The sequence below is a fragment of the Ascaphus truei genome, chromosome 11 (genome assembly GCF_040206685.1).
Source record: "Ascaphus truei isolate aAscTru1 chromosome 11, aAscTru1.hap1, whole genome shotgun sequence".
NCBI lineage: Eukaryota > Metazoa > Chordata > Amphibia > Anura > Ascaphidae > Ascaphus > Ascaphus truei.
In genome coordinates this window covers 27,899,985-27,920,697 of record NC_134493.1, presented here as the reverse complement: position 1 = coordinate 27,920,697, position 20,713 = coordinate 27,899,985, and the positions used below count along the sequence as shown (strand labels likewise).

Here is a 20,713-nt window from a genome sequence, read left to right as displayed (position 1 = left end):
TAATCTGAGAGCGGCAGCTTGCAGTAAATGGCAGGGAAGGACAGGCTGGTCCCGTTTGGTGCCTTTGTCATTCTGCGAATGAGAAGGCAAACCAAGCACACCAATATATAGTCACATGTGGGAGAATCCTGGTTCTGATATTGTAGTAAATCATGTTCCTTCAACATTTGTGGTCCGTTAATAAGAATGTAAAAAGTAAACAAAATGAAAACAAAAAAACATTTGCATTCCTGTCTCAAAACCTTTTATTGGCATGATTAAAAAACATGTGCTTTAAAATGGCAAATCAAACAATGAAATCACATGGAAGAACTCTACATTTGACAACAGCTCTGATGTTTTTTTTTGTCAATTTGTATTTTATTTAAAAAAAAAAAAAAAAGTTGAACAGTAAGTATCAACTTTAACCATCAGTTTGGCTATAGTTCAGTCACATAAAAAATATGTCCACTTTGCTGAAAAAAGGCGGCTCTGTTGAGTTGGTTAAAAAAAAGTATTCCCGTTGAAGATTCTGTACATATACAAACACACACATACATACTATATATATATATATATATATATATAAATATATATATATATATATATATATATATATATATATATATATATATATATATATATATATATATATATATATACATACATATATATATATATATATATATATATACACATACATATATATACACATATATATATACACACATATACATACACATATACACATATATATATACATATATATATATATATATATATATATATATATATATATATATATATATATATATATCTCATACATATATCATACATATACACACATACACACAAGGTCCTGCAGGAAATACAATAACATTTTGGCCGTTGATGATTTTGATGACGCTTGCTTCACTTTCTGAACGTCTGCAGTTGCCCCTACATTGGCCTGAGCACAAAGACGGCATCGTCTAATACGTAGTAGTCATTATACATGTCACCTTCACATAAATAGGGCAGCCTGGTGAAAGCCTCCACCACAAAGCCGGCTTCTTGAAACACGGCAGCCAGGCTGCTCACCTGATCCTCCCATGCGGTTCCTTTTACATCCATGACCTCGCACGGTTTTTCCCACTTTCCACCTAGGTGGAGACAGAAAAACAAGAGCTAATTGAAAATTGTGATTGCTTTTTTTTTATTATTATTAACTTGAGCGGATAATAACCTGCTAAAGACAGATTAGAAAACGACATTTTCTGTGGGCTATTACAATTGGCCGCAGTTCTAAATACAGCGCGTTTGGAACTGCTGCAAAAAGTGTCGTAATTGTCATAGCGTCATAAAAAAGGTAATAGCAAAGAGTTTTTTTCAGGAGGGTACAAGCCTTGCACTATACACAAGTTACCATTTAAAAAAAGGTTAAAGCTATATTTATATTTGGAGAGGAGAAAGGATGGGTATTCAACAGGTCCTATTTGACATGAAAAAAACAAACTACCGTACGCTTCTAAAGAATATCCTATATCGTTATACGCCGACCACTGATGAGTTAGCAATCGATACACTGAAAGTGATCATTACCATTTGTGCCTATGCCAATCATTTATAAATCTTTAAGCGATGTGTCCCTTCCTTTAGTCGTGTAACCTGACTGGGGCACTGGAAGAAAAAAATCCCCCCTTGGAATAACTAGCAATCTTTGGCTTCGATAGAATTTGCTTGGAAGTCAACTTGATGCTTAGATTAATAAAAAACAAAAACAAATTGTGCTGTATGTCTTCAACAAATCAAAATCCCCATCCAGCCAGACCGAGGCAGGAAGTTTCCCAACACCAGGAGGAGGTACGGTACAAAAACATCTCGGCATCCGCCCGTTTCCCAACTTCATTTCCCCTTTCTTCAAGCAGAATTAACTCTGGAGATCTAATGGCCACTCTGAGCTCAATATCTCTGCTGCTTCTGGAGTTCATCTTGATTCATTATCACTGCGGTGAGTACCAAAATGATTCCTAAAACTTTAGAATTTCTGAATGGGTTACATGCTGCATGGCAACTCTGGTTCCTGAAGGCACTGGAAACCAAATTATTACGCTCACCCAAAACTTGCATTTTTTTTTTAAATTTAATTATGTACTGGAGTTTTGTGGACACCCCCAAAAAGCTGCACATCCAACTATTCCTAATATTTCGTTTCAATTTGAAGTTTAATTACATATTGTGGCCACAGTATGATCAATTTGCCCAACAATTTCCAACGTCTAATTGAATTATTTACCATGTTCCCTGAGCTGAACCCCTCCTGCTTATACTACAGCAGTGGGCAGTGTAACTCGGATTCACTTGACTGATAAAAGGTGAAAATGTGTGTTAAAAGGGAAAAAAAAAAGTGTTATTTTTAGTGGGTATTTAATGAACTTGTGCGGCTGAAGGAGTCCCCCAGAGGCAATATCAGCAGGGGGGCCTGGTCCGAATCCCACAGGGCGCTGTTCTTGTAGCCTTGGGTACAAGGTCACGTGATCTGACTTTGCCTCAGGCACCACAATGAAACTGTAAGCTGTACAGGGTGTGTACACTGTCAGCACTATATAAAGAAAAAAACATCATAATAATAATACATTTGAAGTTAGGATTTGCCAGTCTGGGGTTCCCTGGGGCGGTGGGCAAACATGTACATTTGCCGCAGTATGCAACAAAAACCCAATTTAAATGAAATATTAGGCATGGTTAAAGTTGTCCCGGCTTTTATGCAGCATGATGGAAGTAATCAGAAAGGGTTAATAAGTGATCAAATGTTGCATGTTAGTGAATTTGGACGTGCTGCACTACTCCAGTCAGTTATAAAAACAAATCATTGTAAATACTGTTTGTATTGGGTGACCTTACCATAACACATGAAACAAAATTATTTAACCGCTTAGATGCCCGAGGCTACCAATGCATTACACGGGAACGCCTTCAGGCACCAAAGAAATTAACATAGAATAAACACTCTACAAATAAAATACATAACATCCTTATGTGCAAATATATGGCCTTTAGTAGCCAAATCCCAGCGGATTCAAGGCGATAACTAACGTTCACCTGCGTTAAGTGGAATGTGTCTTAAATTGGGGTTATATTGAAACTACAAATTAATCTATTTAGCAAATCTATGTATGGAATTTCTGGAAAGGTTTAAAGATTTGCACTTTATTACAAAGCAAATATGTCGCTTACATATCACAGGGCCATTTCTGTGGCGAAACAAGTGAAAGGGAGTCCTGGCTTTTATATGCAGTGTGGCTTTTATATGCAGTGAAATAATTGGGAACGGGGTTGTAATACTAACTGGGCTAAGACTTGTGCTTTTCTCATCACATTTCTTTATTTATAGCTCAAGCCTGGATTGTAGTTTAGATCTAAATTAATTGCTTAGGGTTCAGGCACCTCTTCCCTTACAAAAACACTACTAAATAAACCGCCCATGTAATGGGACCCGGAGGCTAAGGACTGAGAGAATAAGAGAACGTGTCGTAGTGTGCAAGAACTAACCACACATCTTCCCCACTGACTGGCACACGGTGTGTTAACAGCTACAGTCAGTTTGTGGAGTTTCTATGGCTGCCTGTCTCTAGGTCAGTGGAAGAAACATTAATTAGGGAAGGGGTGCGCAAACTTTTCTCCCTGCGCCCCCCTGCCTGCTCTCACCCCTTGCTCGCGCCCCATCGCCCTGCTCGGCTTCGGTGTCAAATGCCGCCGCAGGGGTCATGTGATGTCACGGGACCCCGCGGCGTCAGCCGACGCGTCGCTGGAAAGTTAAAGTGAGTAAAGTAACAGAGGCCTTGCACGATCCCCAGCATTTCATTTAAATGCCTTCGGGGAAGCGCGGGGCCTCTGTAACCGCTACACCCCCCCCCCCCACCCCAGAAAATCTCACACCCCCAGTTTGCGGACCCTTGGATTAGTGCATTGTTTCTCAACTAGGGCAAGTGTCTAGCAAGGGTTACTCAGCCGAACCTAAATGGATTCTCCCAAGGGAAAACAGATTATAGTGTATGCCTGAAGACAAATATATTCAATATATTAGAATAGTGACGCACACACACACTGAATAACGCCATCATTATAAAAACACTAGTTGCAAAAGTAACATATTGTATTAATTAGGCATCTCATTTTATTTTCAAACAAGTTTTATAGGAGCTTGAAGGAATTTAACGGAAAAAGTGGTAGTGTTGCCCTGGCATTTAGATCCTATATGAAAGAAAAACCCTGATTGAGGGTGCAAGGTAAGGACTTACGGGACAACGATGTCCAAGGAATTTGATGTCTATCTTTATAGAGTGCCTTCCAACTGCCTTGGACTCAGAAGACCAGCATTATAAGCACGTACACTGCTGAGAGTAGCAGTTCATGTTTGAGGAAATTCCTTGAAAATTGCCATTCTGAACTTCTACTTCGAGATCACAGTCCCATCCAAACATATTTATAGCTGCGGACCATGCCCCGCAGCACTGATATTGTAAGGTCTGCTGGGAACTGGTGGGTTGGCTTGGGAAAAGTTATTCTTTTGGCAGCATTTTCCGCAAGGTGAAAGCAGATCTGTAGAACGCTCTCCAGATTCTTATAAAAATGGCTCCCATAGTGTTATGGGATTATGGATGGATGGGTAGATAGGTAGGTAGATAGATATTCGAAAGAAAAAGAAAAGCCAGAGGTGTGTCATATAGCTAAAATACAGTAAGTTTGTGATAACATAACCCCTTTCGTGCTGGGATACTAAAACATTGCAGCATCTGAACTAATCCAATTGGTTGCATCATGAGTGTTGGATAAACTAATTAACACTTGTTTATGTACACTAGGTGCAACTGAAGACTGCAAGGTGACGGTCACACAAGACAAATTTCAGGAAACATATGTGTCCTTGGGCACCGTGACCTTGTCTTGTAGTTACACAGCGACTGCATGTACTGACCAACCGGACATATATTGGTTCCGCTACCTTGTCTCTCAATCTGAAACTCTGTGCACAAAGGCCACCTGCATACCGAGGTTCACAGCCCACTTCACCAACCCCGGTGCCAGCCTGGCGATAAGCAGCTTGCAGCTCAATGACAGCGCGATATATGTATGTGGCATAGTGTTCACCAAGTCCAAATCTTCCACATCAAAGGCTACAGGACATGGGACCACAGTGGTGGTAAGAGGTCAGTCACAGCATTTAGAAATAAAGAAGATAGGAGGGGGGCCTGTAAGAGGAAAAGGGGGGCACAGTCGTTCTCCTTTCCCTCGTATTTTAAACCAAATTACATTGTGGTTCTGGTTAATCTATCTTGCCCTCTTGAGATGATAGCCAATTCCCCCCCAGTTTGGGAGAAATAGTGATTGAATAAGCATTTTTGTAGGGCATCTTAAAATTTAGGGTCGTCTTTAGAAGAAAAAAAAAGGCTTAGTAAGTCAGTATGCGTTGGGATTGATATATGACCTATATGAATATAGGCCAGGACTCAAAGCGAGTCCGAAGGCGTTTTCTTTTTGGGTATATGAGGTGAACACAGACCATGGAGCTGCGGTTTCCAGGGCCCTCCCCAGTAAATGACTAAATTAACCTCCAAACCTCCCAGGAAAGAATACTTGTCCTGGAGGACAATATTGTTGCCCGTTTTTTTTTTAAAGTACAAATACGACCCCCTCCAGAAATCTGCAGTCACAAGTGGGCGTATAGAAATTCCAAAACATAACCTTAGTGGCAACCTGGGGGTCCAAAAAGTCCTGTTCGCTTGTGCGATAATATTTAATCTCCCTTACTGTGGCGGATTGACTCGGGAAGCTGCTTAGATCAGTAGTTCACCTTTTAAAAACTTCAGAAAGATTTGAACAAATGTGTGTTTGAAACCCCCCCATAGTACCATATCCCACGTACATAAAAATACTATTGCAGCATTAAAGGGGAAAAAAGGGGGTAAAATACCCCCGATTACCAAAATTCTCTTAGACAACTGGAGCCAATGCCTAAAAACGGTCACAAGAACAATGGAACAAGTACAATAAATGTGGATTTCTCACAAAATTCCTGTGTTTCCGCGACCTCCCAACAGCACTGCAGGAATATGGCCATTTGTATAGGGCGGTCTGCGCTCGCAAAAAGCCAGGCCCGCCCTGATTTGATCTTGGAGAATGTTTGCACTGCTGCAGTGATAATTATCGCTATTTAAACCTCTCTGTACAGCCCTGGCATATGCAAAAATCGACAGTTTTTTCCGCACCTTGCAAATATATAACTTTTATTGAATTAGGAGAAAATAGGCATATTGATTAATATAAATACATTTTCGCAAACATGAACGGCTGTTGACATACTTGATTAAATCTGGGCCATAGACTAATTTCCACTTTCTAGACGAGGTTAAAAATAGCAAAAGTTGCAGGGGACCAAGCAACCCCATGAATACTATTAAAGTTCCTCCCCCACCTACAAAACCCCTGTAGAATCTGTAATGCTCTCTCTCTTATAGAGCCGGATCGTTCATATCTCTGAAACAATGCGGCATAATTGGAAGGGGATAAGAGATCTGACTTGGATGCAAATGCTGTGGCTTTGGTTGCAGCCGCACGGTGTGAAACACTGTGTGTGACCTTTCCTTTCCCCATCTCATCAAAATAGCTTTTTAATGGGAGGCAGAAATCAACCTCTGAAGACCAAAACCAGTGCTATTTGTGCGATTCTGGGCGCATTTCGATGCACAAATCCTTACTGTAACCAGAGAGACGCTACCAAAGTACTGATTACGCTTCAATATTAAGCACAAAGTCTCTAAGCTGCAAAAACATGGACCTCTTCTCATCCCCACACATCAAAACATTACACGCAGAGCACTGCACTGTAAGTAGAAAAGGCGACAGACCCTTTAACAGGCCCGCTAAAAGGAATAACAAAACTAGTGTCTCTGAAGTACTAAGGGATGTAATTCAAAAGTTGAAGCAACACCAACACATACTTCACATATTGATGAGTGCAAAGATGGGTATATGCTACATTTATTAACCATGAACTATTATGTATTGCAGACAGAGCCCTTACTACTGAATGCACCGTGCTAATCATTATCTGTGCGCTGCTTCTTGTATACAGCATTGCTGTATTCGCCGTTTACGCATTCCTCAACTGGGTAAGTCGCTCCCGAACAGAACAAATTGACATATGATAATATTATTTATTACTGGCCAGCTGGCACTGCGATTACCCGTGTTAAGTTAGTGCAGCACGGCGCTGCAGGTCTCTACAGACCTTTATGGGTATAAGAAGGACAAACCGAGGTGAGCATGTGCCCATAAGGCTCAAGAAACGCGAGTTTGTTTGTTTTTTATTTGCACCGATTTCGAACGAACGTTCCAAACGTTTGCAAAAACCACAGAGACTTCACAACAGTCTCCAAACTTCTAGCAAAATGGTCAATATTTTGGTGTTGGGTTTTGTGGCAGAATAGCATCCTTGCGACTAACATTTTTATTTTTTACAGCTAAAATTGAATTTTGAAAGCAACCAAAATTAATCGAACATGCAGTGCCTGTATTGACTTTTTAGCGTTAACATGAATAAAAAAAACAATTTACAAAAGGGAAAGCGCAAAAACTCTCATAGTATAGTATTTAGGAGTATATTGTCGGTATGAAACCATGGTACGATACGCATGTACAGCAAGATAATAAAAGCAAGCAATCCGGTATAAAAACTGTAAGGTGAAATGCCCAGGATCAGGCCGACACTCCCGTCAGCACCCAGTCCGGAAACACCGTGGCAGTCGGAGGTGAACAGATGGTGGCCACGATCACGGGGACAATGGTTCAGCAAATGTCTTCCCCGGGGAACCACCTGCAATCCGGACTGGGGAAAGCACCGCAACCTGGCACGTGAGACCGGAGAGGTGATACCACTTCACTACGGGCAACCTGGTGCGGGTCGCACAACAGCAACGTGCCAGGTTGCGGTGCTTTCCCCAGTCCGGATTGCAGGTGGTTCCCCGGGGAAGACATTTGCTGAACCATTGTCCCCGTGATCGTGGCCACCATCTGTTCACCTCCGACTGCCACGGTGTTTCCGGACTGGGTGCTGACGGGAGTGTCGGCCTGATCCTGGGCATTTCACCTTACAGTTTTTATACCGGATTGCTTGCTTTTATTATCTTGCTGTACATGCGTATCGTACCATGGTTTCATACCGACAATATACTCCTAAATACTATACGAATTTTTGCGCTTTCCTTTTTTAATTCCTTCTAGACCTGTGATGCCGAGCCATCATTACTCAACAGCAGCAGACTCATTTTATTCAAGGGACGCGTTATATTTTCTTCTTTTGGTCACTAGTAATTTAATTCCCCACTTGAATTGATCTAACTCCCAACTTTTTTTGCACGTTCATACTCGCGCGCATCACTTTCAAGCATGATTTCTATTTTACGCACATGTTGATCCCATCATTTTTGTAACTTTCTGTTCGCTTTAGTGCTCATCACTTACTATATTCGTTTTTATTCAGTTATCTTATCTGTCTTAATCACTTCACAAATCGATTGCAATTTTGGACGCTCCCGAGTTTTTCCTTTTCTTTAAGCAAATACGTTGCGAACTTTTGGATTGAATCAAACTTTTTCCTCTGAAGTAAAAAGGGTAAAATTTGCCGAGTTCCTCCTCCCCCGCCAGGCTCTGGACACTCGTCCCGCTCAGCTGTCTGTCATCGGCACGGAGTTTAAGTGTAATATTTATCACTTGGTGAAACAAAACCTTATAGTAGCAATGCCCCTCGCAACCTGTTTATTTTTTACAGGATGGAAACCCGGGGTACATGAGTTGAACTCCACCATTTTCCGCTCTTGGCCATCCTGGTTCCCAAGATACTTCCTGGTGATATTACCGGGTTTAAATCTCCCTCCAGGGGGGCAACAAAATGGCTGCCAAATCTCAGGCCAATAGGAAGCCGCAACATCCTCTGTTGCGGCTTCATATTGGACGACTATTTCAATCCTGTTTAAGAAACAGGAAGTAAAACGGATATATTCAACGGTATTTATCTTGGGACCTGGGGGGGTCCTTACAGCTGAAAGTAGCACTGACCAACTGAGGAGAAGCCCCCGTTCCAATTCTGTAAGAAAAGAGGAATTAGTGCGGGTGGATTGCTGCTTTAAAGAAGTGGGGAGGGGGCTATAAAATTATATTTAGATGGTACTTACTACGTTACTGAGGAAGAAGTGCATAGGCGGCTTGATAAAATTAAACTAAAAGCACCTGGCCCCAATGGCGTGCACCCAAGCGTTCTTAAGGAGCCAAGTTCAGTAATAGCCAAACTGTTATATTTAATATTCAAGGACTCCATTTCCACAGGCTCAGTACCACAAGATTGGCATAAAGCAGACTTGGTGTCTTAATTTATAAAGGGAGCTCGATCACAACCGGGGAATTACAGACCTGTAATCCTGACATCAATAGTTGGAAAGCTACTTGAAGGTTTATACGGGATAATATTCAGGAACACCTAATGGATAACAAAATAATTAGTAATAGTCAGCATGGATTTATGAAGGATAGATTATGCCAAACTAACCTTATTTGTTTCTTTGAGAAGGTAAGTAGAAATTTAGACCAGGGTAATGCAGTTGATGTGGTCTGAAGGCTGGAAGGAAATCTTTTCTGGCGCTGAGGTGAGGTTGAGATGAGTGGGTTTATGATTTCTTCTGATGAACAATGACCTCAGGAAAAGGAGAAAGAAAAAGACAAGACATGCAGGGGACCTGCAATAGTGTATTACCCAAGGGATGACCGGATGTTTACAAAGAAGGAGCAATTTATTATTAAAATAACGTGGTTAAAAACCATGGATGACAATTAATAAACATACATTGATTACAATAAAATAATTAATGAACTGGTGCCTAGGCACTATCCACACTTATATAGTTTGGAACAATGTCCAGCAGTTCTGTTCTTTGCTCCGCCTGATCTAAAATTGAAAACCTACTCACCACAGGTAAGTAGTATAAAAGCAGTGTATAAGCACTTGGTACTGGTGGTCTTGGCCTCTGATGTCGCCGTCTGCCTGGTGATATGCTCGCATCTGCTGCCGGGGGTCTGTTTCTGTGTTCCTGTGAGCGCTGCTTCCTGGAATACACCCGATCCCCTCGGCGTGATGACGTCACCTGTATTAGTCCTCGGCTACGGTGGCTCAGCGGTACCACCAGACCTTCCTGGAAGGTCTGGTGGTACCGCTGAGCCACCGTAGCCGAGGACTAATACAGGTGACGTCATCACGCCGAGGGGATCGGGTGTATTCCAGGAAGCAGCGCTCACAGGAACACAGAAACAGACCCCCGGCAGCAGATGCGAGCATATCACCAGGCAGACGGCGACATCAGAGGCCAAGACCACCAGTACCAAGTGCTTATACACTGCTTTTATACTACTTACCTGTGGTGAGTAGGTTTTCAATTTTAGATCAGGCGGAGCAAAGAACAGAACTGCTGGACATTGTTCCAAACTATATAAGTGTGGATAGTGCCTAGGCACCAGTTCATTAATTATTTTATTGTAATCAATGTATGTTTATTAATTGTCATCCATGGTTTTTAACCACGTTATTTTAATAATAAATTGCTCCTTTGTAAACATCCGGTCATCCCTTGGGTAATACACTATTGCAGGTCCCCTGCATGTCTTGTCTTTTTCTTTCTCCTTTTCCTGAGGTCATTGTTCATCAGAAGAAATCATAAACCCACTCATCTCAACCTCACCTCAGCGCCAGAAAAGATTTCCTTCCAGCCTTCAATCCATCTCTGGGTAGAAGATACCAGAATAATCTTTTAAAGGCAGCTCCAGGACTACCTATTGGACTCTTTATCAAAGGTTTTTTATTATCCATCATTGTAATTGCACAAGCGCTGAGTACACACCTATTATTTTACCTACCAGTTGATGTGGTCTACTTAGATTTTGCAAAGGCTTTTGATACGGTTTCACACAAGAGGTTGGTGTATAAAATAAAGCAAATTGGACTTAGTAAAAATATTTGCACATGGATTGAAAACTGGTTGAAGGACAGACAGAGAGTTGGCATAAATGGAACTTTTTCAGGTTGGGCTAAAGTTGTGAGTGGAGTACCTCAGGGGTCAGTACTGGGATCCCTGCTTTTTAACTTGTTTATTAATGATCTTGAGGTTGGCAGAGAGAGCAAAGTCTCCATCTTTGTTGATGAAACTAAAATTGTTTAAGGTAGTAGAATGTAATTTCTTTCCAGAAGGACTTGGATAGACTGGAATCTTGGGCAGGTAGATGTCAGAGGAGGTTTAATACAGATAAATGTAAGGTTATGCATTTGAGAACCAAGAATAAACAGACGACTTACAAATTAGGTGAAACTTTGATGAAAAAGGATTTAGGAGTTCTTGTATAAAGCTGCCTTAGCAATAGTGCCCAATGTCATGTAGTAGCTGCAAAGGCAAATAAGATCTTATCTTGCATTAAATGGGGAATGGATAGAAGGGAAGCACAATTATGCCACTGTATAAAGCATTTGTAAGACCACGCCTTGAATATGGAGTAAAGTTTTGGGCACCACTCCGTAAAAAAATACATAATGGAACTAGAAAAAGTGCAGAGAAGAGCCACCCAAACAAACAAACGGGGGCGCAAAAAAAGAGAGAGAAAATGAATCAATAAATGTTCTTAAAGTATAAAGTTTTTATGGGGACATAAAATAAGCACAAAGACTTACAATAAAATAGGGATCTTAATGATCTGAGTACATCAGGCAGGTATCAACCACAGCAGTAACTCCGTAGTCCATGAGCCCCCCCCCTCCTCCGGATCGCAGATGGTAAGTGCCAAGGGGAAGTTCCAGACCGGCGTCCACTTGAAGTTTTCCCTGCACTCGTGTAAGCAGCTCTGGGACTACAGCGTCGTGACCTTCGTACCCAGCATGCAATTGGCTCGCCTACGCGTTTCGTGTCACGTGGGACACTTCGTCAGTCACTTACCATCTGCGATCCGGAGATGGGGGGGCTCATGGACTACGGAGTTACTGCTGTGGTTGATACCTGCCTGGTGTACTCGGATCATTAAGATCCCTATTTTATTGTAAGTCTTTGTGCTTATTTTATGTCCCCATAAAAACTTTATACTTTAAGAACATTTATCGATTCATTTTCCCTCTCTTTTTTGCGCCCCCATTTGTCTGTTTGTCTATGTGTGAGTCTTCTCCAGCCCCGCTGATCACGGGAGACGGGGAGCAGCACCAAGAGGGATTTGGGAGAAAAAACCTTGGACGGCCAGCGCACATTTACTATTGCACTTTACAGAGAAGAGCCACCAAATCTATAAGGGGATGAAAAGCCTTACTTATGAGGAGAGGCTAGCTAAATTACATTTGTTTATTATGTTAGAAAACAGGCATTCAAGAGGGGATATAATAACAATATACAAATATATTGGAGGTCAATACAAGCAGCTTTCAAAAGAACTATTCATTAGAAGGGCAGTTCAACAACACAGGGACATCCCTTAAGGTTGGAGGAAAGGAGGTTTTACCAGCAACAAAGGAAAGGGTTCTTTACAGTAAGGGCAGTTACAGTGTGGAATTCATTACCCATGGAGACTGTGATGGAAGATACAATAGTTATCATAGATAACTGTAATAGATACAAATATGCTCATTCCACAACTCAATTAAAATTCTTACCCTTTAATTTCTCATATCCCCACTGCCACGAAATGCACTATAGCCGCCCATTGGAAACCTGCGCTACCTAAGTCATTGGAGAGCATTTTTAGGCGTGTAATTTAACTCCTGCTCCTGGAGAGGCTTTCCAGTATTCTTAATGGGTCTTATGGTTTTGTGACATTTGGAATCCCTGGACTGCGTCCACATGTGCTGGACTGTCATTGAGAGTTTGTATCGTTGTGTTTATCCCTTGACAAAAATACAGTTCTGTGTAGAAATGGAATAGGAGTCTGCTTTGATCACATGTATTTTTTAGCCTGTATAACTTGATATCCTGATTGTACCGATATATTCATACAACCACCTTACCCTTCCCTTTTGCTATTTTGTATCCCTTCCTCTCTCTTAAAAATGTCTCAAATACCATTAAATAATTCAAGAGTTGGGGAGAGGGGGGGGGGGGGGAGAAGAGGACGGAGGAGGGGAAGAGATACACAATTACTGAATAAAAACGGAAATGTATTTTTTTTATTTTGTAGTCAAAACTGAAACTATTTATACACACAAAAAAGGGAGAGGACCTCACGCAAGAAGACCCCAGCGTAAGTGATTACTGTCATCTATTTCTACGAGCAAATGGAAAATTGCATTTCTGCACTATGTATTAGAAAAAGAACTTTATTCCTCTTCCTCACAGAAAAGCTACAGGAGGCGAAGGATATTTCAAGCAATTGCACAAGAGTTGTATCATAAGAGATATGCTGGAAATTCCCGGGGACAGGTAAGACACACCAACACCTGGAAATTACATTCATTCTCTTTACTGTGGCAGGGATAACATGTATAGGATACTAGAGATAAAAATTCGCAGCGGGGAAAAAAACAACACATGAAACCTGATCAACTTGTCAATGTAATCGGTTTCATTAGAAAAATATACATCTCATTTAAATGAAACGTCTTATTTGATTCCGGCTATTAATTAATGCTTCGATTTTGTATCTTACCGGATGATAATAATAATAAAAATAGCACGTTGTTGTATAGCGCTGCTAGTTTTACGTAGCGCTTTACAGAGACATTTTGCAGGCACAGGTCCCTGCCCCGTAGAGCTTACAATCTATAATTTTGGTGCCTGAGGCACAGAGAGATAAAGTGACTTGCCCAAGGTCACAAGGAGCCGACACTGGGAACTGAACCAGGTTCTCCCCTGCTTCAAACTCAGTGCCAGTCAGTGTCTGTACTCACTGAGCCGCTCCTTTTCCCTATAATAATATAATAATGATGATGACATCACGGTATATACTTATAATTGTCTGATACATTTGCAGCGTATAGATGAATAACTGGATATTATGGAAACGAAAGATTTTTGTTTGTGGGTTTTTGTTTATAGAGTCATGTACCAGAGGATGATACCATCTATCAAAACACATAGAAGAGGCAATAAAAAGCAGACGCCTGACCTTACTATTCAACGGGTTATCTGCTGAATGAGTCTTCATGGCAAAGTGACCAACGGCACGGTTTTTGCTGGATTAGGCTATGATTGACTGACACACGGCTGAAAAGATTTCCTGGCTTAATGAATCAAAAACAAACGTATCAAGAGGAATATGGTGATAGACAAAATAGAACAGATGTCACTTGTATTTGTTTTTTTTTTTCATACTTAACCGAACTGATTTGGAGAACACACACACAGTGCAGCTCTAGACACATACACTGCAGCCACACACACACACACACACACACACACACACACACTGCAGCTACACACACATACACACACACACGTTTTTATTTGGCCATAAACAGGAAACTCCCATTAGAGATTATGAAATGATTAGGGTTGACGCTGGATCAATAATGTTTCTACCGCATCCCTTTATTTAAAGCGGAATTGTTACTGTAGCTCGCCTACACATTCATTTTTCTTTGCTTAGGGCTCCAGCACCTTTTTCTTACATTGAAAGCTTTTGCTATATACTGCAATTAAGTGATTACACCGACTTGGGCCTGTAACGCCTTCATCTATCATTTATTTCATAGCTTTCCAAACCAAACACCCAAAACAAAAGACTATGGAAACATACATCAACTACTTATTTAGTTGGGTACTAATTAAGGAATATGTAAACGTTTCAGTCTAGTGCTAGAAGGCATGTCAAGGAAACTTCACAATGGAGCCTCCATTTAAACACAATGTATGATCACAATTTCACAGGGACTGAAATCTGCTGGTGGATTTGGTCAAATCAAGTATGTGATTAGGATGAAAAGTGAAAGCTCTAAAAAGAAATAACCCGTAACCCTTTCCCTGCCAGCAATGCTGGCTCCTCTGGCAGTGAAAGGGTTACAAAATGTAGGTGGAATAGGGAGTATGTGCAGTTTCAGTTCAGTTTATGCTTAGGCCCATATTTGGTAAAGCAGTTCAAAAGCTCACCCAGACCTGTGTTATCTGTTCAGAGTCCTTAATGTGTACTTACACACTCGCACACTCGCACACTCACACACTCACACACTCACACACTCACACACTCACACACTCACACACTCACACACTCACACACTCACACACTCACACACTCACACACTACAATGTCTTGCTGCCTTAAACACTGGTTCCTTCCCGGCTACAAAACAAGTCCACAGCTCCATACATACAGTACCAGCCATGTAATATACAGCCATGTAATATACAGCCATGTAATATACAGCCATGTAATATACAGCCATGTAATATACAGCCATGTAATATACAGCCATGTAATATACAGCCATGTAATATACAGCCATGTTAATAGAAAGCATAGTCTGTGTAGTGCAAGTTACCATCTGTTTACTCACCATTTTCTACATAGGGGTGGAATGGCAGGACCAGCGCCAAAATGACTCTGCCCCGGGTTGGCTCCAGAACCCTTCTCATTTCCTTCAATAAAGTAATAGGCCGATGGCAACGGTCAAGAAGGTTTAAGCAGCTAATGACATCGTATTGGAATTCTGGCCCTTGCCATTCGTCGATGTTAAGCACTCTAGACACACCAAGAGAAAGTAGTTCTTAAGTCATGTTTACAGTAGCACAATCTAGCTGCAATTTCAGAGAGGTCCATATCGACAAGTGAAACCGTTCATTATCCTTAATATATCAATTACTAACCCGTGGATTGTGTCTAATTGAATGTATATACTTGCACATGGGATGATGGGAGTGATTGGACCTTTTTGTGGCGATGGTCAATGACTACTTCATTGCTTGGAAAGATCAAACAAGAGAAGGTCTTACACAGAACCCTCTGTAGGACATTGAGACCCAGGGCTTGACCGTGGCTGAGATATTCTACCACTGCAAACTGTCCCTTCCAATAGATTTTATTATTACCGATGATGCTCTCTATGCACAGCATGAACGTCAGAACATCTACTGCATGTGGAACATAAAAAGGTAAGCGCACCTACATCTCTGCGAAGCCATATGCACCTTGGCTAATGAACACAGAACACGGCGGAGTTTCACAGGTGGTGAGCACACAATTCACATATGTATCCAAAGCGATATGTGAACACAAACTACAACCACTGTGCGCATTGTGTACCTGTACTTCTTTTTCTGAAGCTGCCATATCATAGTCTGGGACATCTCTGTGACGTAGATCTCCTCAAAGTGGGGGCTCATGACCCTGGTGACCTCCCCATCTCCCGCTCCCAAATCCAATAGTCGATGAGACTTCCAATCGGGGGTAATTTTGAGGAGCCTCTGAAACTGTTCTGGTGAAAACACAAACATTGACCCTCTTCCGAGCAGCCTGGGAAACATGAAACAAAAAGGAATTCAGTTTAGATCATTTGAGAGAAAGTCTGATAGATTCAGATCAACACTGCCAACCTAACAGCATGTAATCATTATGTCTGAGGCCGGTCCTCGTTTCTACACGTGCCATAGGAATGCAGGACCACCAACACGTGCATCGCTCTTGTGTTTACAAAACACGGACTGGATGAGAATCTCATGCTGTGGAGTGTAATTGGAACAATGCAGTTCTATTAGTCCTAATGGTCATTTTCTGGATTCCTTTAATTTCCTAAAACCAGAATTATTTGCGTTTGAGTGAACAAATGCGTTGCTTACGACTGCAACTATGACTTCTATTGACACCCTACCAAGTAGCATTATAAGCAGTGTTCGACAAACCTATACATTTGCACGCCCCGGGCGAGTGGATTTAACATCGTGGCGAGCTCCTATTGGCCCAAGCAGCACACATGTGGTACTAGGTGGCGAGTAGATTTTTTTTGTTCGGCGAGTAGATTTTTTGGTGATTTGTCGACCACTGATTATAAGTATTATTTTATACTCTATTCAAGCCTTGCTGGTCTGCCATAGTAATGTATATTATTTATACCCACCATGGAGCACTGCAGAACTCGGTGTACTTTGATCCTGTCCCTTTTCTCCATTGATTTTGTGCTTTGTTACTCTCTGCACGCCGGTGATATATCTCGTCCCATACAGGGTGGAACTTTGATCTTGGGAATAAAGATTTAATTCAAGACAACACCCTTTTCCAGGGCTCTTAATTAAAAGCTCTTGCACAAGGATGTCTACACACCAAATGGCTTACAGCAGACCTGCACCACTTGTAAAGTGAGATGGGCCGAACTGCTCCAAGGAAAACAGATTTGGGCCGCACGTGCTCAGGGTGCGCGCACTTCCGGGACTCTTACCCGATTTCCAAGGGTAGTTCCTAAAATGCCCGCTGCGCTGTAGCGTGTCGACGCTGCAACATTTTGCCAAGACAAGTGAATTTGTCTTCCAGGCTGCAGTCGCGTGACATCAGCGTCACGTGAGCTGGTTCAGCCAATAAGGGCCAACCTGCTACGTTCACTACGTCCCCCACCACGCCCTCGATCGCCTCCCTAATCTCCTGCAGCCCAGTGCACGAATCGCTGGGGCTGCAGGAGTGCGCACAGTAGCGGGCCCTTGCGCCGGCACCCCGAGCGCAGCCTTAATGAGAGGTATTACACCTCTTTTCAGCAACAAGCTTGTTGTATTCCGGGGTCAGTCCACCTCATCATCATCATCTCTCCCCCAGCATCATCATCATCATCATCATCATTTCTCCCCCAGCATCATCATCATCATCATTTCTCCCCCAGCATCATCATCATCATCATCATCATATCTCCCTCAGTCCCAATCATATCATCTCTGCCCCCCAGATCATCATATCTCTCTGTCCCCATCATCATCATCATCATCTCCCCCCCAGATAATCATCTACCCCCCCACACCCGAAGATCATACCTCCCCCCCATATGCCTACCTGATTAGGAGTCAGGCGGGGGGGGGGGAGATGCTGGTGTGCGGTTGCGGCGGAGGCGGGCAGCAGAATAGTGTGAGCAGAGTAGGCAGGACTGCACGAGGTAAGAAGCGTGCGTGCTCTAGCAGCAGGCATTTCTCACACTACTAGAGCACGCTCCTACCCCGCAGTCCTCCTCTGACTCGGGAGAACGGGCTGAGAGCGGGCTCGGGGAGGGGAAGAGTGAACAAAGCCGTGGTGGGCTGCACAGTGAGTGCATGTTGTGCAGGCCTGACTTACAGAATACCTGGCAAGTACCTTATTGTAAGGCAGCGCTTATAGTGCCCCGCGACGGCGCGGCAAAACAAATACATTGAATCCGTCGCATGCGCTTATAGTAAGCGCGACGGCGCAACGTAGAGACAGAATTTGGAAGCCAGTGAAATTTGATTTTGGGAGAGACAGTCGCCACATGACTGTCTCTACACCAATCACAGAGCGCCTACTGCACTCTGCCCACCCCCTTTGTGACGTCATTGGCCTTGCCACCAGCGACATCACTCAAAACTGAAGTGCAACTTACGCCAGTGGCAACGGCATCGATCGCGTCGCCGTCACTATAAAAATGCGGCCTAAGGCTGCGTCCATGCTGCCGAAGACTGCACGGAGGCGTGCACGCATGGGACGTCAACCACGTTTAGTGGGAGCATTTTTTGGTCATGCTAGATGCGCCACAGGAGGCTTGTCTAGGGGCGTCACCGAGCTGGTTCACCCTCATTGGGTGAACCGCTCATGTGACATGGCTGTCACGCCGAGGAAACGGATAGAACTGATATATCGTGCACCGTGAGCCCCCTCCTGAGGTAGCACGCGCGGTCTATGGGCGCAATTATTGTCTTATGGCATTGTGATCGCGCTGCGCACGCCTCCGCGCAGTCTCCGGCAGCATGGACGTAGCCTAAGCTATGTTGCCTGGTGCTTCTGGCTGACTATGAAAACATGCCATGGCTCGCCTATGTTAACATCACGGTGCAATTAAAGTGCAATGTAGCTCTGCGTAAAGCAGAATACTTTTAATTAAAGCTGCCGTTTAAAATATATATATATTTCCCCCCTCTCCCCCATATTCAATATGTGCATTAATAAAATCTGCACACCGACAAAAGATTAGCTAAGCTGCAGATCGATCTGTTCTCCTGTAATCGATCACTTGCTCTGGGTTATTTAATTCAATTCTTGCACAGCATTTTGGGCAATGTAGTTCTTAGAATATGATTGACTGGGCAGTTACTAGATACAATTGGTTCCCTGCTAGAAAGAGGGCGGGGCTCAAGAGCCAGAGCCTATCAGAAGGGGAAGGGGCTGTCACTTTGGAAATGCTTCCTACATTAGAAACATTAAAAAGTCTTTAAAACATTTATTTATTTTTTAATGCTACAAGTATTTTCTCATAGTACAGAACTGATTTATTAATAAAACAAAAAAAGTGTAGGATATTGCTTGAACGGCTGCTTTAAGTGCACTCATAAATATATAATCCTCTAATGATTGATAAGGTCACACCCTAGTATAAAAAGGTATACAATAGTAAATATAAAACACAATCACTTAGAATCATACTTTATAATTAATATGCATTCATTTTATGTGTCTCAGTTAAGGGTACCGGTTTGTAAACATTTTTTTTTTTTTTTTAAATGATAAAATATATCAATGAAAAAAAAAATGATAAAAGTCACTGGAGAAGGCTATATTTGTTAAGAGTTCGGTAAGTAGTCAGAAGACAAATCTTGTGTAGTCTTAGGTCGAGGGTAAATGAACAACCCAAACCACTTATCAGCATTGATACTTACTTATATACTCCTATGTATTCCATATGCAATTGAAGACGCTTGTTGCTAAGCAGTTTGCATGACGCTAGTTTGATGGATTTATAATACTTTCAGCTATTTATGGACCGGTGCTGCTAATGACTCAGCCACACTTACTCTGTGTGTTCTTGGCACTATGCCCATATATCTTTAGTGGACCAATAGGCTGTGAATTCAAAAGGAAGCTGTACTATAGAAGGTTTTCTATTTTGATATGTACCAGACAGTCAGAATACCTAAATAGCAGCCTCTCGCTTCCCTTAAGGCCTCGCCAGGGTGGTGCTGAGCGGGCGCGCGCGCTCGCCACGATGAGATATCGCGACAATGGGCCTGCTCGGCGCTTAGTTGCTTGCTGAGCAAATTTTAATTTGCTGCTCGCATGTGCGTCACGTGAGCGGTTCGCCCAATGAGGGCGAATCAGCTCCGAGATTCATTATAAAACAAATATAACCTACACCAGGGACCCTTACCCTTATTTATCTCAGAGATTCATTATAAAACAAATATAACCTACACCAGGGACCCTTACCCTTATTTATCTCAGAGATTCATTATAAAACAAATATAACCTACACCAGGGACCCTTACCCTTATTTATCTCAGAGATTCATTATAAAACAAATATAACCTACACCAGGGACCCTTACCCTTATTTATCTCAGAGATTCATTATACAACAAATATAACCTACACCAGGTACCCTTACCCTTATTTATCTCAGAGATTCATTATACAACAAATATAACCTACACCAGGGACCCTTACCCTTATTTATCTCATAGATTCATTATACAACAAATATAACCTACACCAGGGACCCTTACCCTTATTTATCTCATAGCTTCATTATAAAACAAATATAACCTACACCA

The 20,713-nt window shown here is 42.2% G+C and overlaps 2 protein-coding genes across 5 annotated transcripts in view; one reads left to right on the top strand and one right to left on the bottom strand.

Moving 5' to 3' along the window:
- Positions 1-784: 784 nt before the first annotated feature.
- The window catches only part of METTL9 (methyltransferase 9, His-X-His N1(pi)-histidine), a 35,888-nt gene continuing 15,959 nt past the window's right edge, over positions 785-20,713 (bottom strand). The window contains exons 3-6 of one of the 4 annotated variants that reach the window (XR_012787376.1): positions 16,267-16,476; positions 15,521-15,705; positions 14,137-14,251; positions 996-1,121 (exon numbers count right to left, since the gene is read on the bottom strand). Coding sequence is in view for 3 of the 4 variants with exons in the window: in XM_075565417.1 (XP_075421532.1) it covers positions 919-1,121; positions 15,521-15,705; positions 16,267-16,476 (598 nt within the window). In the remaining variant the exon portion in view is untranslated. Of the gene's footprint in view, positions 1,122-14,130; positions 14,252-15,520; positions 15,706-16,266; positions 16,477-20,713 lie in introns of those variants that run through there. The other 3 variants (XM_075565418.1, XM_075565417.1, XM_075565419.1) reach the window with 3 other exon arrangements.
- IGSF6 (immunoglobulin superfamily member 6) lies at positions 1,842-14,320 on the top strand. The gene is made up of 6 exons (XM_075565420.1): positions 1,842-1,969; positions 4,824-5,168; positions 7,030-7,130; positions 13,210-13,272; positions 13,368-13,451; positions 14,067-14,320. The coding sequence occupies exons 1-6, from the start codon at positions 1,906-1,908 to the stop codon at positions 14,106-14,108; spliced, it is 699 nt and encodes a 232-aa protein (XP_075421535.1). The 5' UTR covers positions 1,842-1,905; the 3' UTR covers positions 14,109-14,320.

Bases quoted from the DNA above. Each gene is read 5' to 3' on its own strand.
- IGSF6 (XM_075565420.1), top strand. From the start codon at position 1,906: ATGGCCACTCTGAGCTCAATATCTCTGCTGCTTCTGGAGTTCATCTTG. The intron at 1,970-4,823 runs GTGAGTACCAAA...TATGTACACTAG, and splicing joins CTTGATTCATTATCACTGCG to GTGCAACTGAAGACTGCAAG. The intron at 13,452-14,066 runs GTAAGACACACC...TTTTGTTTATAG, and splicing joins CTGGAAATTCCCGGGGACAG to AGTCATGTACCAGAGGATGA.